This window comes from Acomys russatus, chromosome 19 (genome assembly GCF_903995435.1).
Source record: "Acomys russatus chromosome 19, mAcoRus1.1, whole genome shotgun sequence".
Taxonomy (NCBI): Eukaryota; Metazoa; Chordata; class Mammalia; order Rodentia; family Muridae; genus Acomys; species Acomys russatus.
Genome location: NC_067155.1, coordinates 64695857 through 64712139, shown reverse-complemented (window position 1 = coordinate 64712139; position 16283 = coordinate 64695857). Strand labels below are relative to the sequence as shown.

The window sequence follows — 16283 nt, the reverse complement described above, 5'->3', positions numbered from 1 at the left end:
TCGACTTTTCAAGCCCCACAAAGCAGAAGCTGGCTCTGTGGGCGCCGCAGACAGCCTCCTGAGCAGTTCCTCTGCCTCTGCCGCTGTAAACCCAGAAACAAATATTTAGCTGGCTGCAGAGAGTCATCCACATGAGTGCTGTCCCCCTGGGGGTCTTCTGCACACAGCGCCTGGCTGGGCCGTCCACGTGACACAGGACATATAATATATTTATGTCTCGTGTAACCATAGAAACCTGTTGTGTCGGGGGAGATGTTGCAGTTCCCTGCTCTCCAGAAAGATGAATAAAGCCACAGGGCAGCCACCACTGCGGCGGGCTGCATCTCCTGGTGGCCACATGTGCAGACACTGACAAAGTACCTGACAGACATAGGAAGGAAGAGCAACTCTAGGTGTTATTTTAGGCCGTCAAAGCCAAAGCATCATCCTCCTGCATTGCCACGCAATCTGCATCCGTTAGTTACCCTGTGTGGAGTCAATAGCATTTTGCTGTACAATTTTTTAATTGTTGGCTTCGACAATGTTGCAGAAAACACGGTGTGGCCTCTGAGAAGGGTGGGGACCATGCCAGCCAGCCTGACCCAGGTGCTTCCACACACTGCATTAACGGGAAGACCTGCCTTCCTGCTCGCTGTGAGGAAAGGCAGTGAGTGAGGGCCAGGGCCCAGCCCACAGAAGCAATGGCGCTGGCTGCTGGCACGTGCTGTTTGTTCTCCATTTTCCTGTCTTGGTCCCATGAAAGAACTCTGTGCGTGTCTTGATGCCTGCGAAAGGGTGCTTTGTTTAACACATCTATGGTACCTCAATGCTTATCAAAGGCTTTAAAAATATTTATTAATTATAAAACCCCCAAGGGAGCTGAGGAATAGAAATCCCATCTCTTTTCCAATTAATTCTGCACCTTTCCATTCGGCAAAGATATATGTTTTGTGGCTCTTAATAGACTGAGGAACCCTTGGCTCTTCTGTCTGTGCAGTGGGTTGTCGTTGTCGTCGTTGGTGGTGGTGGTGATGGTGTGTGTGTGTGTGTATTGTTTAAAGGAATTATCCATGGAAGCTCCCAGCACACCTGATAGATGACTTGGGCGACATCTGCTGGCTGACTGTAGAATCAGGCGTGTCCACCAAACCAAAAGCCATGCCCTCGCCCCAGGCCCTAAGTAAATCCTAAATCCACAGGGCCCTATGGACTGTGGGTGGTAGGTGTAATCACGGCTGTGAAGGCAAGGCATTTACACTTATTGTTATTATTTTCTTTATTATTGTTATTTAAATGGCAGTATTAGAAAGCAGGGGATGTTTCCCACCAGCTAATAACCATTTAAGTTGCACTTGGGGGCTTTCATGACTTGACAACAGCTTCTCAAAATCTTGGGCTGTTAAACCCCCTACTGGGTTAATGTGGCAGAAAAAGGCATGAAGGCCACCAGCCAGCAGCCTGTGTACAGCTGCCTCTCCGGGCATCTGGAGGAGGGACTGGGAGCAGGTCCTGTCAGAAAATCCAATTAGAGGGAGAGAGGGGAGCAGCCTCCCACGTCCCAGCCCGACTCTCTGAATTGTCCTGAGTGTTGGAGCCTTCAGGAAGCAGGCAGCACAGACAGGAAACTGCCCCTACCCAAAGCTCAGTAGAGACAGAAGGTCTCCATTCCTGGATGCAAGGGTGTGGCAGCTTTTCCTGATCCCTCCCAAGGAAAAGTACAGGCCGCGCTGTCCCCAGACCCGTTCCCCAGAGTGGGCATCCTACTATGCCAAGGAAGACACAGTGAATGGCCCGTGGCTCTGGAGGCTGCCATAGCTTCTCTGGAGACTGTATCTTCTATACAAATGCTCTCTTACTGCAGTTGCCCAGAACTGGGGCACCTCTGCTAAATGGTCCCATTTTCGGATCAAGAAGACTTGGTCTGGTGGCATTACTTTGTACAGGAACTTGAGAGGCGGGCTGTTTGCTAGATCTAGAGGATACATGCCACTCGGTTCTGTTGCAGCTATCCAGTGTGGTAGGGTCAGTGCTTGCCTGGGATACACAGAGCAGCTCTGAGGGCCCCACCCAGTGTGCTGGGGGGCTGAACTGGGGGGCTCCTGTTATAAGTAAGTGCCACTGTGTCAGCCTCACTGTGACCTCCTCCTCCCTAGTTTGTCAGAGTCATTCAGCATTTTACTGTAACTTTCATCAGTGCAATTGTGGGGGACAAAAGGCTTTGAGCAGACTTCAGAAGGCCCCCCCTCCTCTGTGCCACATCTCCACACCACACCCATGCATGAAGCTCCTAGGTAGCACCCAGGAGCATCCCAGCACAGCTGCTCCTTCCAACACCTTCTTGACTCTTAGCGAGCAAGGGCACTCGGCCTCATGGGGACTTGGAAGACCACTCCAACTATGGTGGCTCTTTTGTGCTTTGCAAGAGAACAGAATCCACCAAAGATGAGCCCACGAGTAGTGTACAGTAAGGGATCTGGTGCTGCTGAGAGCTGAGGGGACAGGGTAGCTCCCTGGTGAGTTTGGAGCTCCTAGCCTGAGTGACCCCAGGCCAGCATCTGTACCTCTGAGGGTGGCAATGGAAGGCACAGGTCTAGAAGCTGACCAACCCTTGGCTGTTCTGCCGCTACTTGCAATGGAGCAGGCTTCCCACGGTAAGGAGGTGAAGTGTTTTCCTTCCTGGCTTTTGTCACAAGACCTAAAGACAACATGTAAGGAGGCCTTGGCAGTCAGCAGCCAACCTCAGCTGAATTACTAGCTGTTTACAGCTCCTTTGAACTGGGGTTGGAGTGTATGGTGTGTGAGGCTGGAGCTGCTGACCTGGAGGGGTGCCAGGTACCCCCCCCCCCAACACACTCACCTATGCACGTCCACTTTGCCCGTGATGTGATAAGGGGCCATCACAGAGCCTTCCAATCCTCAGCCAGAATGGAGAGGGGGAAAGCCAGCGCCATGGACTTGAGGCTGGTAGCATCCATGTGCAGCTCTGACCTGACCCTAAGCCAGCCCTGTAGAAACAAGGAAATGTCATTTTCCAGGGTCACCTCACTGGATGCATCTTCCAGGTTCTACTGGGGAAGGGGTCTGGGAACTGCTGTGGTCCTCCTGGGCAGGTAGAGCCTTCCTGTATAGTGCAGTTTGCATACCTGTGCTGACCCCACAATGCTGGGCAGTGTGTATGTCCCAGGCACAGGTGGTGACAGCAAGGAGACCCTCAGAAGCTTGTGCCACACTTGTCCAGAGTCCACTAGAGCGTCCGCACCTCCACACCCTGCCATCAGCAGAAGTGAGCGCCGGGCAGGGCTCCTCTCCAGAGCTCACTGGCTCAGCCATGCTCCCTGTGAGAACCAGGACCAGAGCTGATGAGCAGGGTTCCAGAACAAATCTGAGCAATGTGTCTGTTGAGTAGAGAGCTCATGGCTGGGCAGAACAGTGGGGGTGGTGTCTGAAAACTGGGCTGCCACTATAGTAAGGCTCAGAGTCAAGCCTGCCGTGTGGCTTGACTGCAGTGTTTCTACTGCGAAGTTTTCAGCTCCTATAAAAGCAATGCCTTAATTATGGAAAACAAAGACAGCCAGGCACAGTGATGTACACCTTTAATCCCAGCACTTGGGAGGCAGAGGCAGGTGGATCTCTGTGAGTTCGAGGACAGCTTGGTCTACAAAGTGAGTCCAAGACAGCCAGGGCTACACAGAGAAACCCTGTCTCAAAAACAAACAAACAAAAGACTCCATTGTTTCTTGCTTCATTCCTCAATATATATCAGCTTGGTTTGTCTTCAGATCATATTGTTTGATTTTTAAAAACTGTTGCTTGAATTTCATTGGTAAAATACTCAACAGATTTTTACTTGGGATCAGGGCAGACTTTACAGTTTCTGAAACGGCCCTAAACATAACCCTGCCATTTGTACCACACAGTTGTGTGAGGTGGCGTTCTGTGGACCCACTCAGAAGAACAAGGAAGGCATTGCCATCCCTGACCCCAGCCACCACAGCATGGGGGTGGGGCACCCTCACTGGCCTGGACTCCGGTGCACAGAGGCGGGTGGCCGGGGAGACCTGTGTAGGGTCAGGCTCAGGGTGCGACTCCTACTTCCCAGAAGAGCGAGGCACTAACAGGCTGTAGCATGCGTCAAAAATAGTTTCTTTGGTGTCTTTGCTCCTCCTCTCTGGCCACTGGCTCCCCTAACATGGACCGGAAGTCCAGGACAGCACTCAAAGCCTCCTCCTGCATTCACCTATAGGGAAAGAGGCCCAGTGCCGTGCCTTGGTGGCATTCCATCACACACGTGCATGCGTGCACACACACGTGCACACATGCACACGCATTCTCTCTCTCTCTCTCTCTCTCTCTCTCTCTCTCTCTCTCTCTCTCTCTCTCTCTCTCTCTCTGCTAGCTCTTGTGTGGGCTGTGGCTTCACCCAGGATATCAGCGCTTGCTTATTCTGTGGGAGCGGGGGAGGCCTCTGTTCCTTCCCTTGCCTACATCTGCAGGCAGTCCTAAGTGATCACCACAGGAAAGTGGAGGAGATTAAGCGACTGCACTGTTTTTCACCAAGGGATGCATGTACTGATGGATAGATAAAAACTCAAGGAAGGAGTCGTAGGGACAACACAGGAACAACTGTCATGTGCACAGTGGACCTTCTGCGGCAGACTCTCACATACGCCCCTGCATGGCTCAAAATAATCCCCGAATGGAGCGGCAGGTGTGCACAGGAGTCCACGCGCACCTGATCCCCGCACAGGAGTCCGCACGCACCTGATCCCCGCACAGGAGTCCACGCGCACCTGATCCCCGCACAGGAGTCCGCGTGCACCTGATCCCCGCACAGGAGTCCGCGTGCACCTGATCCCCGCACAGGAGTCCGCGTGCACCTGATCCTCGCACAGGAGTCCGCGTGCACCTGATCCTCGCACAGCCCTTGCAGGAACAGCCAGAGTGGGAAAGAAACATGTCCCTCCAGGACACAATTCCACCTGCCGGGCAGCCACACCGTCTGTCTGTCCCCTTCAAGGAAGACTGAGGGGCTGCTGGCCTGAGGTCACAGGAAGGTATCCGGAGGGTGAGGTTCCCCCATGTCCCTGGCTTCAGGGCTTCTCATTCTTGGGGGTTGCACTGCGCACCTCAGGGGGGACACCATTGCCAACATGCTCCCTGCAAAGACTTCAACCTGAGACCAAGCCATGAGGCTTCAGCTCAATAACAGCTCTCTGTGTCCCTGCTGGCCGTGGGGCTGACAGGAAGCAGGGCTCGTCTGTCTGATCACTGTGTTTGCTGAGGGCAGAGGAGCCAGGACAGCACTGTGAGCTCCTCCTACAGACTCGCAAAGCTCCAGGGTTTGAGTGATTTTCTTTAAGAAGCATTTTGGAAGATAACTTATTCTTTTATCAGTTTGACAGTCAAAGCACAAGTCTCTGTCTCTCTCTCTCTCTCTCTCTCTCTCTCCCTCTCTCTCATGTGTGTGTGTGTGTGTGTGTGTGTGTGTCTGAGTGTCAGAGAGAGAGGGGGGGTACATATGTATGGGTGGTGTGTATATGTGTGTGAATGCACACGTGTGTGTAAGGGGGAGGGAGGGAGGGGGGAGGGAGGGAGGGAGGGAGGGCGCCAGAATATGAATGAGAGCGCATAGTCTCCTGGCAGGTAAATGGAATCATTTACTTTCAGATAACGAGGTTCCTGGTGTCATCTGCAGGTGACACTGAAGTAACTGGGGGTTGACCTTTTGAAGATACAGAGAGCAGCCATTTGTAGAGTGACATGAAGCAGAAGGTTCTCCCATGAGGTCTGGGGAGGGGGAGTGCGTTAGTCACTGTATGGCTGTAAGGTCTGGGGCATGATGGTTGCTGAGGAGAGCAGCCTGTGCCTGTGTGCACTCATGCACCTTCTCAGGGTTATCGCAGCTACTGGGTGTGGCATTGCCAGTTTGGTGCGCCAAGGCCACACAGACCTCCGGGGACACTTCCCCTCCCCACCAGGCCTCCCTAAAGTTTAAACAGAAGAGGAAGTTTCTGTTAAGGTTAAGGGTCAGGACTCAATGAACTGCAGCTCAGCCTAGCAGCATAAGAGGAAAGTGGGGGGACTCCTGGGTTATGCGGCCGAGCCATCCATCACTGCTCAACTGTTTCCTTTTGGCAACTGCAGTTCACAGCTCCAGAGCAGGAGATGGCTACCTTCTGTGGCTCTCTGTTTAGTCTGGCACCAGCCTTAGGGAGCCACAGCCAGATTTCCCTGAATGTAGGTGCTAAAAGGAAGCTCTTTGTGATGAGGTGTCATGGCATCCACTCTGCGTTCCTCTCCAGCCTGACATTCTGCTGAGACAGCTCGTGCTGTGGGATGTCCCTACCAAAGTCCCCATCTTAAAGGTCTACTAAGGCTAACTGAGAGAGCAGAGGGGCTGGACTGCTGCCCATGAGAGCACCCCTGATGCCCAGCCTCTTCTGTTTCTCGCACTCTTCGGGTGGCTCTGGCGGCATGGGTTCTCAGCTGTTGGCAGGACTGTGAGCATCCCAGGAAATGTGCGACTCACTGGGATGTCAGAGGCACTGGGCTCGGGAGTGAGTGAGCAGAGGAGCTCACTCAGTAGGACGGAGAGCTGTGCTCCATGACTGTGTGGCTGGAAATGCAGGAGCTGTCATCTCCAGCTCAGGACTCCAGTGGGTCTTCAGCACATGACTGCTCATTGCTACAAGAGAAGCTTTTTGTTGTTTTGAAGACAAGGTTTCTCTGTGTAGCTCTGGCTGTCCTGGACTCACTTTGTAGACCAGGCTGGCCTCGAACTCACAGTGATCCGCCTGCCTCTGCCTCCCAAGTGCTGGGATTAAAGGTGTGCGCCACCATGCAAGAGAAGCTTTGAGACAGAGGATCAAACTGAATTAGCAAGGACTGCTGTGACAAACAACAGCATACCTGTGTAGAGCGCCTGCCCAGCTGATGGCCAACATGTGCTTATAGGGACCAGGGGTCATGTTTGGGAGTGGAAATCCTTTCTGGCACCTCTTGACATTCCCTGTCTATCTCAAGATCAGGTTGGGCCCTGGCACAGCTCTGCAGCACCGATTCACAGCTGCCTCTTGGGTGGTGAGTCGCCACAGTGAATCCTGGAGCCCACCCCTGGCCAGCATGAGTTATCTTCACCAGAGTAGCAGGTTAGGCTGTGGTGGAGCTGGAACAGGTGCAGGCAGGACAAGTGGGTGTCCTGGAGAGGCTGGGACAGGTGCAGGCAGGACAGGTGGGCGCCCTGGAGAGGCTGTGGCAGGGCTGGGACAGGTGCGGGCAGGACAGGTGGGCGCCCTGGAGAGGCTGTGATAGGGCCAGGACAGGTGCGGGCAGGACAGGTGGGCGCCCTGGAGAAGCTGTGGTAGGGCTGGGACAGGTGCAGGCAGGACAGGTGGGCACCCTGGAGAGGCTGGGACAGGTGCAGGCAGGACAGGTGGGTGCCCTGGAGAGGCTGTGGTAGGGCTGGGGCAGGTGCAGGTGCAGGCAGGACAGGTGGGCACCCTGGAGAGGCTGTTGTCACCTCTACATTGTTCTCTCACCCTTTTCTAGCTCCCACCAGGATGCCAGCCCGTGCTATGACCTTTGCCCTCTGTCCTCCATAGCTTGGTGATCTAAGCGTCAACCTTTGCTAACCCCACAGACAGTGGCCAGGGGTAGGGGGTTGGGGAGCAGGCTAGAGCAAGAATAGAGCCCTCTCCATCCCCTGGGAGCCCAGGAGTAGAGAGGGCTAGAGTTAGAAATTCAAGCTATAATCCTCAGGCATAGAGAGCCACAAAGGAAAAAGAGAAAATGTGGCGATCAAGGCCATCAAAGGGGGCCAGAGCTTGGAAGACAGAAAGCGAGCATTACAGGGGAAAGCGAGGCAGCCTCAGTGTCCAGGGGGCATGGCTGAACAGGGCTTCTCCCTGTGGACAGGCCCAGGCCCTGCTGAAGGCGCCTCAGTCACAGCACCTGCGGCAGCGCCTGCTCTTCTCACCGCCACCCTAGCTGCTCCTGCAGAGTGTCACTGTAGAGCACAGTGGGAAAGTGCGCCACTGTGTTCTGATTACCAGTCATGTGCGGAGGCTTCCGTGGCCATCAGCACCGTCTCAGAGCCTCTGCAGGGAAGAGGCTGTCTGCGTTCGCTCGGCCCAGCCCCAGCTAAGGGTCTGGTACACACTAGTTGCACAGTGGGAGAAAACTTTTTACTGAGGGTCTTAACAGCTCAAAGCAGCCCTTGAACTTGTGATTTCCCTGCCTCAACCTCCCAAGCGCTGGGATTATAGACACGTACTGCCTCATGTGGCTCAGGGCTGGCCTGATGGCCAACAAATGAGTATTCCTGCTGTGACTTTTCTTAGATAAAAGACTCAAGTTCTGTCTTTTAGGAAGAAGCTCTGGAGAGCACAGTCACTCTGTAAACTCAGCCTCAGCCCGGGACCCCCAGGTCTCACTCTGGACATTTCTAGATGTGACTGTGACCCGGGCCTGATGCTGAGTCTGTCCAGGAGGCCATAGGTGTAAGACGGGGGGGGGGGGGGGGTATGGTGATGTGTGGGCACCACTCTGGACACCTTTGTCCCCCTACACAGTGTGAGAAGCACCAGGCTTGCTTCTACAGCTACCTGACAAAACCAGTAAGCAAGCCTCTAGTCACGTTATTCGTAAGTCAGGCTCTGCCAGGCAGCTCTGTTTATTTAGACTGTGTATAAGGTATCCATTAAAACCTGTCACAGGGGAGATATGAATGAATTCAAAACCAGTCACATACTCATGCCCCACCTGGGAAGGGACACAAGAATCCTGTACCATCCATCAAAACCACCCATCTGGAGATGCCCTTCTAGGCTGTGCCTGCTACAGTGTAGGTGATCAGCAAATGTTTCTAGAACGGACTAGGGTACACCTGTGCTGGGGGCTGTCCCCTGCCACACAGCCTGGGAAGAGTGCCAAGGCCAGGGCGCATGCGCTTGCTCCGTCTGTATAGTTCACAGCTGTACAGTCCATAGCTACAGGCCCAGTGAGCCACAATGTGGAAGGCAGGGGGCCCCTTGGCCTGAGGGGCCAGCTCCACAGTAGTGCATGTTTTTCTGACAGCTCCCTGGGGTTTCCTTCCTACAGGGCCTGTGCCAGCAGTGAGACAGAGAGTGAGGCTGGGGACATGATGGAGCAGCAGGTGGAGGACATGAGCAAGCAGCTCAACTCGGTGACCGATCCCACGGGCTTCCTGAGGATGGTGCGACACAGTAACCTCCTGCACAGGTACACGAGGGTGCGGGGGATGGGGGAGGGGGGAGGGGACCCCCACGGGCTTCCTGAGGATGGTGCGACACAGTCACCTCCTGCACAGGTACAGGGGGCGGGGGACGGGGCTCCCTCCACAGGTACATGAAGTGCTGGTTTTGTCAGGCGGCTGTAGCAGCAAGCTGGGCGCTTCACTCTGGTACCAACAGTTCAAATGGAGGTGAGGCAGGCTTTCTGCCGTCCTTTTCTGATAGGATGGAGCCCAGGGATCTTCTGCTGCCGTGCCAGGTCTGAGCTGACTCTCCAGCTTTAAGAAGCAGCTGGGCAGCTCTCTCCTCTGCCAGCTTTTCACAGGCATGCAACTCAGGAAGCTGAAAAGAGCCAGGAAGCCGGTGGGATAGAGGGTGCTTGCCTACATCAAGCCACCCTGACCCCAGTTTACCGTCACTTGACAGATGCGGGGGTTGTGTGTGAGACTGTCATGCCAGCAGGCTTAGGTTAGCCATATTTTGTCAGAATTTAGAGTGCCTGTCTACAGGACTGCAGGGGGACTGGATCTGCTGTGTGGGCACTGTGTACCTTGTCTGTGGCAGCCTGGTTTCCTGTCATTGTGTTATCAGGGGCGATAAGACTGTGTTTGGCTTCCCAGGGCCTAGCAACGTTCGGAAAGAAGCCAAAAGCTGGAGGGCCAAGCTGGTCCTCCTCCTTCCTGTCCTTTTCAGATGTTACTCTATCATGTAAGGACACGGCCAGATGCAAGGTGTGGGATTGGGCTGGGCTTGTCAGCTCCTCCACCTGAATGGCAAGGGGCTTGTGGTCCAGTACAAAGAGCCCAGAGCTTGATCCTGGCCTCACTGGGTTGTAGGTGTCCGCACTGAGCAGGGTGTCTCCCCAGTGCTAACATGGGAGGTTACTGGACCCCAGCACTCCTACATGCAGGAGCTGAAGTGCCTATGGGGCTAGGTTATGTCACAGCCATGGATTTTGGGATGAGGGTTTATGTCCTGAGTGGCTCTGACACAGGCCCTACAGACTCGGTGCTAAGTGTGAGCTTACTGACTCAGACATGGTGCTCCCCCAAAGGTGGGAGGAACGTGCACAGGAGCCCTGCTTATCTGTCTCTCTGCAGTAGGTCCTCGGTAAGGTCCAGTCAGGATCACACAGCAGCCCACTTCAAGGCCAGCCGAAGGTCTGCCAACCTTCCATTGCCTCTCCGGAGGCCAGCCCTGCCCCCTGCCTCCCTGTGCCTGTTCTCAGCAGCCGCTGACCCAGGGACCTGGTCCTCAGGCAGGCGTGGCAGTGACCACTCGGCTTCTCCACCTTTCCTGACAGTGGCTCCTTCCCCCAGAGACAGCACAGGAGCCACCAGTGAGATGTAGCACCTCCCTGGCCTCCATTGACCCTTACTGTAGCTCTGCGGGGCACTGTCCCCAAGGGCACTTGGAAGGCTTGCCTTACCTTCTCTAACTGGCCATGGAGGAAAGCCATTCTGGCTTGCTCTCAGGCAACAGTGGAATAGGTGTCACAACCAGAAGGCTTACAAGGAAGGCTGCCCTAGCTGCCTGGAAGATGCAGTCTGGAGCCTCAAAGCTTGACCGTGAAGAGCCATCACAGGACTTGACTTGTCAGATGCAGTCTGTGGTCAGCCTCCCAGCCCGCAGTTGCCTTCCTCAGAGAATCCACCCTGTGCTTCTCTGAAGGCTCCTGCAAGCGCTCACCTGTTTGTACTTAGGCTTTTCCAGGGACAAAGCAGGAGCTTCCTGGGCCCCAGGGACAGCTCCTCCCAACATAGCTGTAAGGGGTCCTTGTGAACCCACAGGGAGCAACACCCCACAGGCTTGCTTGGGGGTACAGAACCCCCGGGAAGGCCCGACCCTGTTGTCATGGATAGGCCTGCAGTCTCACTCTCCATGCCCCAGCACAGGATGCCTGATGGGTCCCTGCTGCCCCTGAGTAGTGTCAGGAGGCAGAGCCAGGCAAGCTTTAGGGACAATATGGAGGACAGATGGAGGGACAGAAGCCAGGCCTACTGCCATGCTGAGCTTCTGCAGAGAGGGTGGGCTCTGTAGATGGAAATGTATGCCAGGCGGGCGGGACCGGGAGCCTCACAGCAGGCAGCCTGTGGCCCCTCCCGCCATTGTCCTGCGGCAGTGCATGTGAGCAGTGCTTTCCTTGCACAACGCAGACTGCTGTGCTGTGCACTCCTCCAGAAATAGATTAATAGACAGCATCCGAGAAGCCAGCTAATAAAGACCCAGCAGCCTGAGAAAACCCTCTGCCTGGGGCAGAGCTGTCACTTAGCTGAAGAGGAGCTGGCAGGAAGGACCGATGAGACAGAGCTCCAGCGCCACCTGCTGGAGGCCTGTGACCATGCCGAGGGCAGCTGCCCAGGCTTTAGGACCTAAGAAGATGAGAGATGGGGACAGCCCCGCCACCCCCCCCCCCAGGGCGCCCCTGGGCACCCTGCCTGGTCCTAGGCCAGGCTCCTGTGTGCAGCCAGACGGTGGCCCTGCACCGCTGCAGCGTCTCTCCAAAGAACCGTTGGCACGTGCTACCTTCAGGGGAGAGCTGCTCTTCGGTGTGTCCCTGGATGTGGAGTGTCACTCCAGGGTGATCTGCATGTCACTGGCTGACAGCAAAGCTGCAGCACACCCTGTCACTTGTAATTACATTTTCTGAGTAGAGGGGCATTTGCAGGAGCAGGAGCTGTGCTGCTGTGTCCCTGGAAATAGGAGACGCAGGACAGTGAAACCCTGAGGGGGAAGTACTCGGGAGACGCAGCCAGAGAGGCACACATGGGCCCTTTGTGTCTTTGTGTAGGCACCCCTTCCAACTGGTCCTGGAGGAAAGCCCTTCTGGTGACAAGCGAATAGCTGTCACAACTATCGGGCCACACTTGCTGCTGCCTGCTGCCATGTCTGGCGTCTGGCACGGTCCCTGCCAGCACAAGCCCCGCAGCACATGGTGGAAGCCATACACCACTGATGCTCAGCATAATCACAGAAAGTGCCACCAGCTGGCCATGCTGAGGTTATGAGTCAGGCTGACAGGCAGATTCTGCCACCTCTGCCCCATTTACCTGCATGTTAGTTCCCTTCAGGGCCCCAGCGACTGTGATTGTGCCTAGCAGACAGCTGGGTTGTTTGGTTTTTTTGGAGACAGGGTTTCTCTGTGTAGCCTTGGCTATCCTGGACCAGGCTGGCCTCCAACTCACAGAGATATACCCGCCTCTGCCTCCCAAGTGCTGGGATTAAAGGCGTGCGCCACCACGCCCGGCTCTAGACATGCTTTCTGAATGAATTAGCCAGCAACTGTCCTTGCCACATCCTCTGGGAGTGGGACTCATGCAGTCCTGGGGGCCGAAGGTACCTCTCTGCTAGTGAAACTACCCCCACATCTGCACAGGGTGCTCCCTCTACAAGCACTTTCCAATCGGCAGCTCTCGGGGTGCCCCTCTGAAATGGAGGGGCCCTGCAGATCCTTGCCTGGCCTGTTCTTTCCCTTGTCAGCCTGGCGGCTGCACCAACCCTTTCCAGCCCTTGTACTTGGATTGCTTTATGCAGGACCAGCATGCTGGCATGTCTGATAGTGTAGCTGACCCCAAAGAGACGCATCCCGCCGTGTACAGAACTCAGTGCTGTATGCTGATGGCCTGTGAGGGGCAGGCGTGCGCGGGAGTCGGCAGGTGTGCTGTGAGGCGCTGTAGGCAGCCAAAATGATTCCGACCCTGGTCCTGTCTCCCCAGGAGCTGCCAGAGCATGACAAGCTTGTTCAGTGGCACGGTGTCACCCAGCAGGGATGGAACCTCCTCTCTCCCCAGGAGGCAGAACTCACTGGCCAAGCCCCCACTCCGTGCCCTGTATGATCTACTCATCGCGCCCATGGAAGGGGTGAGTGCCTCCTGGGCGTGCGGCTCTGTGATACGGGAACACATCATTTACTGCTCAGTACCCATTACACCCCCCTAGGGCAGTCAGTGGTCACACGTTCGCGGCTGGCTGCTTATAATCAAGATCCCGAGCATCAAGTTTGCAGGCCTGAGTTCTGGCTTGGCTCTTCTCCACACAGGCTGGATGCATTGGGCCTCAGTGTCCTGCAGTGCTCCTTGTCGGGTCTGCAGGCCATGAGGCTCAGGATAGTGCCAGTGTCAGCGCCAGGAGCGAGTGCCTCCCATGCTACCTCATCCTAGATGTTATTCCAATGACCCAAGGCACCCCCTTGCTCTTTCCCAGGGTCTCAAACCCAGAACCGGTGTCCAGTGCTCAAGCCACCAACCACAGACCACCGTGCACTCTGGCTGGCATGTCCCGTCTTAGTTCAGACGGTACTCTCTTACGGTGTAGGGACCTTGGTGGATCTGAAGTTTAGGGAGGCTGTGACAGGCAGGGCCACTGCAGCCAGTGGATCTGTCTGCAGAGGCAGGAGCACCCCTCAGCAGCTCTCTGTGCAGCAGTAGCTGCAGAGGCACCGTGCATCCTGAGAGCACAGTTTGCGTGTGATTCCTCCATCCCCAGAGTGGGCCCCTCCCTGGCCTTCCGGCAGTGCGTCAGCTGGCCTCACAGCTGTGGGGCGACTGTTCCGCCTGCTGTGGTCTTTAACCTTCCCTTCCAGGTGTGTCTTCTTTGTAGGGATAAACAGAAAGTGCACAAGGCGTCAGGGCTGCAGGCAGGGGCTGTCACCTGGCCAGGGGGCTGCTGTGTCCAGGCCCCTCTCAAGGTCCCCTGCTGCTTCCAAATGGCAGCCTTCTCCCAGAAAGGCCCAGCCCCCTTCCTCCATGCTTCGCCCTGCCCCACTGACTGAGAAAGACCTGTTCTCTCCTGCTGTCGTGCTCCCCACCCCTGCCACTGCCATCCTCTCTCCTCCTGGCAGTGCTCCTTGCCCCCGCTGCCCTCTCTCCTGCCTGCAGTGCTCCCTGCCACTGCTGTCCTCTCTCCTGCCTGCAGTACTCCCCGCCCCTGCCGTCCTCTATTCTGCCTGTAGTGCTCCCTGCTGCTCCTCCATCGTGTGCTTCTAGCCGCACCTGCTCCAGCAGTGCCCAGTGGTTGGTAGGCGAGCAGGAGGAAGGCTCCCATGACTGGGATCTGTGCCTAGCAGGCTGCACCCGAAGCCTTGGCCCTCTGTTCTCTGCCCTCCACACAGCACAGGGTGTCTTGGGGCTTGGCTCCTGCCTTCTTCTCATTCTCGCCCTTGTGACTCAATTCATTCCCCAGTCCAGGCCAGTGCCATTCCTCAGCGTCATGCCCTCAGCAGCTAGCATGAGGCCTAGTGCATATGGTGCCCGGTAGTTACAGAGCTGCTCTCAAAGGCAGCTTTGCATGTGACTAGAGACAGCAGAGGACCCTGGCGAGAAACTAGGTAATGCTCCTGTGGCCACCTGTGGCAAACTGGGGACTTCCCAAGAACTGCAAGCCGGCAGCCATGCCTGCCAGAGCCCACAGGCGGGCTACAGCTGAGGCAGCCCCCTCGATGGCAGCCCCTGGTGGAGGTGCTGCTCACCCTTAGAAACCACCACTTGCTGATGAGTCCAAGCAGAGCTGGTCACTGTGGACTCAGCAGAGGGAGCTGAGGGCAGGAGGCAGCCCTAGGGGACTCTGGAGTCTGTGGGGTCCTTCGCCCACAGCTCCCCTTCTGGGACGCCCAGAGTAAGAGTGTGCTAAGCCGTGTCTGCACCCTCATGTTCCTGCGGAGGTGCTCCCATATTTAAACAGCCCTCAGATTTCTGACTACCAGATCGCTGCCAGGGCTGTGTGCACTGCAGGTGAGGGACCAACGCCCACGTCCACAGGCTGATTCAAAGCATTTCTCTGACTCCTGAAATCCATAGAGAGCCCTTTGTAAGTCAGGGGTGTAACGCAATGGATGAGCTCAGTTGCTGCAAAGAAAGGCATCTGGTGAAAGTTGTGTAAGGCCCTGAAATAACCCGTGAGAGCTGAGTGACCCCTGCTAACCAGAGCGGCCCTCAGCTCGCAGGATGCCGAGGCAGGACCCCATGTGAGTTGTGGCAAGACTGCTCAAAGTTTAAAGACAAAAGGACCCATGTTTTAAGGAAAGCACTTCTGAGTGCCTGGGATTCCATTTTGTGCCCAGTTACAGCTGCTCACTCAGCACACACTTAGATACATGAGACACATGCAGCCCTGAACCTGGAGATAACCCAGCAGCTGGGGCCGCTGCCCTACAGCAGGAGGCCTCCTGTAAAGATGCCACGCCTCTCCAGAGGCCACTAGAGGGCGGCATGCTGCTGCCAAACTTATGGGGAGCCACTGTGTCAGCTTCCACTCTCAGTTGAGTCAGAATATAAAAGGAAGCCAGCCCTTGGGGTGGAGAGCCTGAACTGCCCACCAGGCACGTGTCACTTTGGGTTAACAAGTGGCTCTGCCACCCTCAGCCAGGTCCCCCTGGCAGCAGGCAGCTGGGTCAGATGAGCACAACCACTTCCTGAGGGTACAGCCTGTCAGACAGGAGGCAGGAAGCATGCTGGCCCCTGAGCCAGGCCCACACATCTGCAGATGGCCTTCTGCCTGCAGTGCCCCCCACCCCCCCGCCCACACATCTGCAGATGGCCTTCTGCCTGCAGTGCCCCCCACCCCCCGCCCACACATCTGCAGATGGCCTTCTGCCTGCAGTGCCCCCCGCCCCCCGCCCACACATCTGCAGATGGCCTTCTGCCTGCAGTGCCCCCCGCCCCCCGCCCACACATGTGCAGATGGCCTTCTGCCTGCAGTGCCCCCCACCCCCCTCCCACACATCTGCAGATGGCCTTCTGCCTGCAGTGCCCCCCGCCCCCCGCCCACACATCTGCAGATGGCCTTCTGCCTGCAGTGCCCCCCGCCCCCCGCCCACACATCTGCAGATGGCCTTCTGCCTGCAGTGCCCCCCGCCCCCCGCTACAGTGTCCACTCCAGCAGCCACACGTGGCTTGCCCATGGACTCCCTCTCCCCTCCTCCCTACTTCTTCCCATGCTTCTTATGTAAGTAGAGTCTTGCCCTGAAGTGCAGGCTCACCTTCATTCATGGCAGTCCTCCTGCCTCATCCTTACAGAGTACTGGGATTATGGTTATGCACCAGCACGCCTGGGTGC

At 56.2% G+C, this 16283-nt stretch overlaps 1 protein-coding gene across 1 annotated transcript in view; it reads left to right on the top strand.

The window, feature by feature from the left end:
• Positions 1 to 16283, top strand: part of Ttc28 (tetratricopeptide repeat domain 28) — a 63558-nt gene that overhangs the window by 36076 nt on the left and 11199 nt on the right. Inside the window, exons 7-8 of the mRNA XM_051161744.1 lie at positions 9079 to 9219; positions 12947 to 13091. Coding sequence (XP_051017701.1) covers positions 9079 to 9219; positions 12947 to 13091 — 286 coding nt within the window. The remainder of the gene's footprint in view (positions 1 to 9078; positions 9220 to 12946; positions 13092 to 16283) is intronic.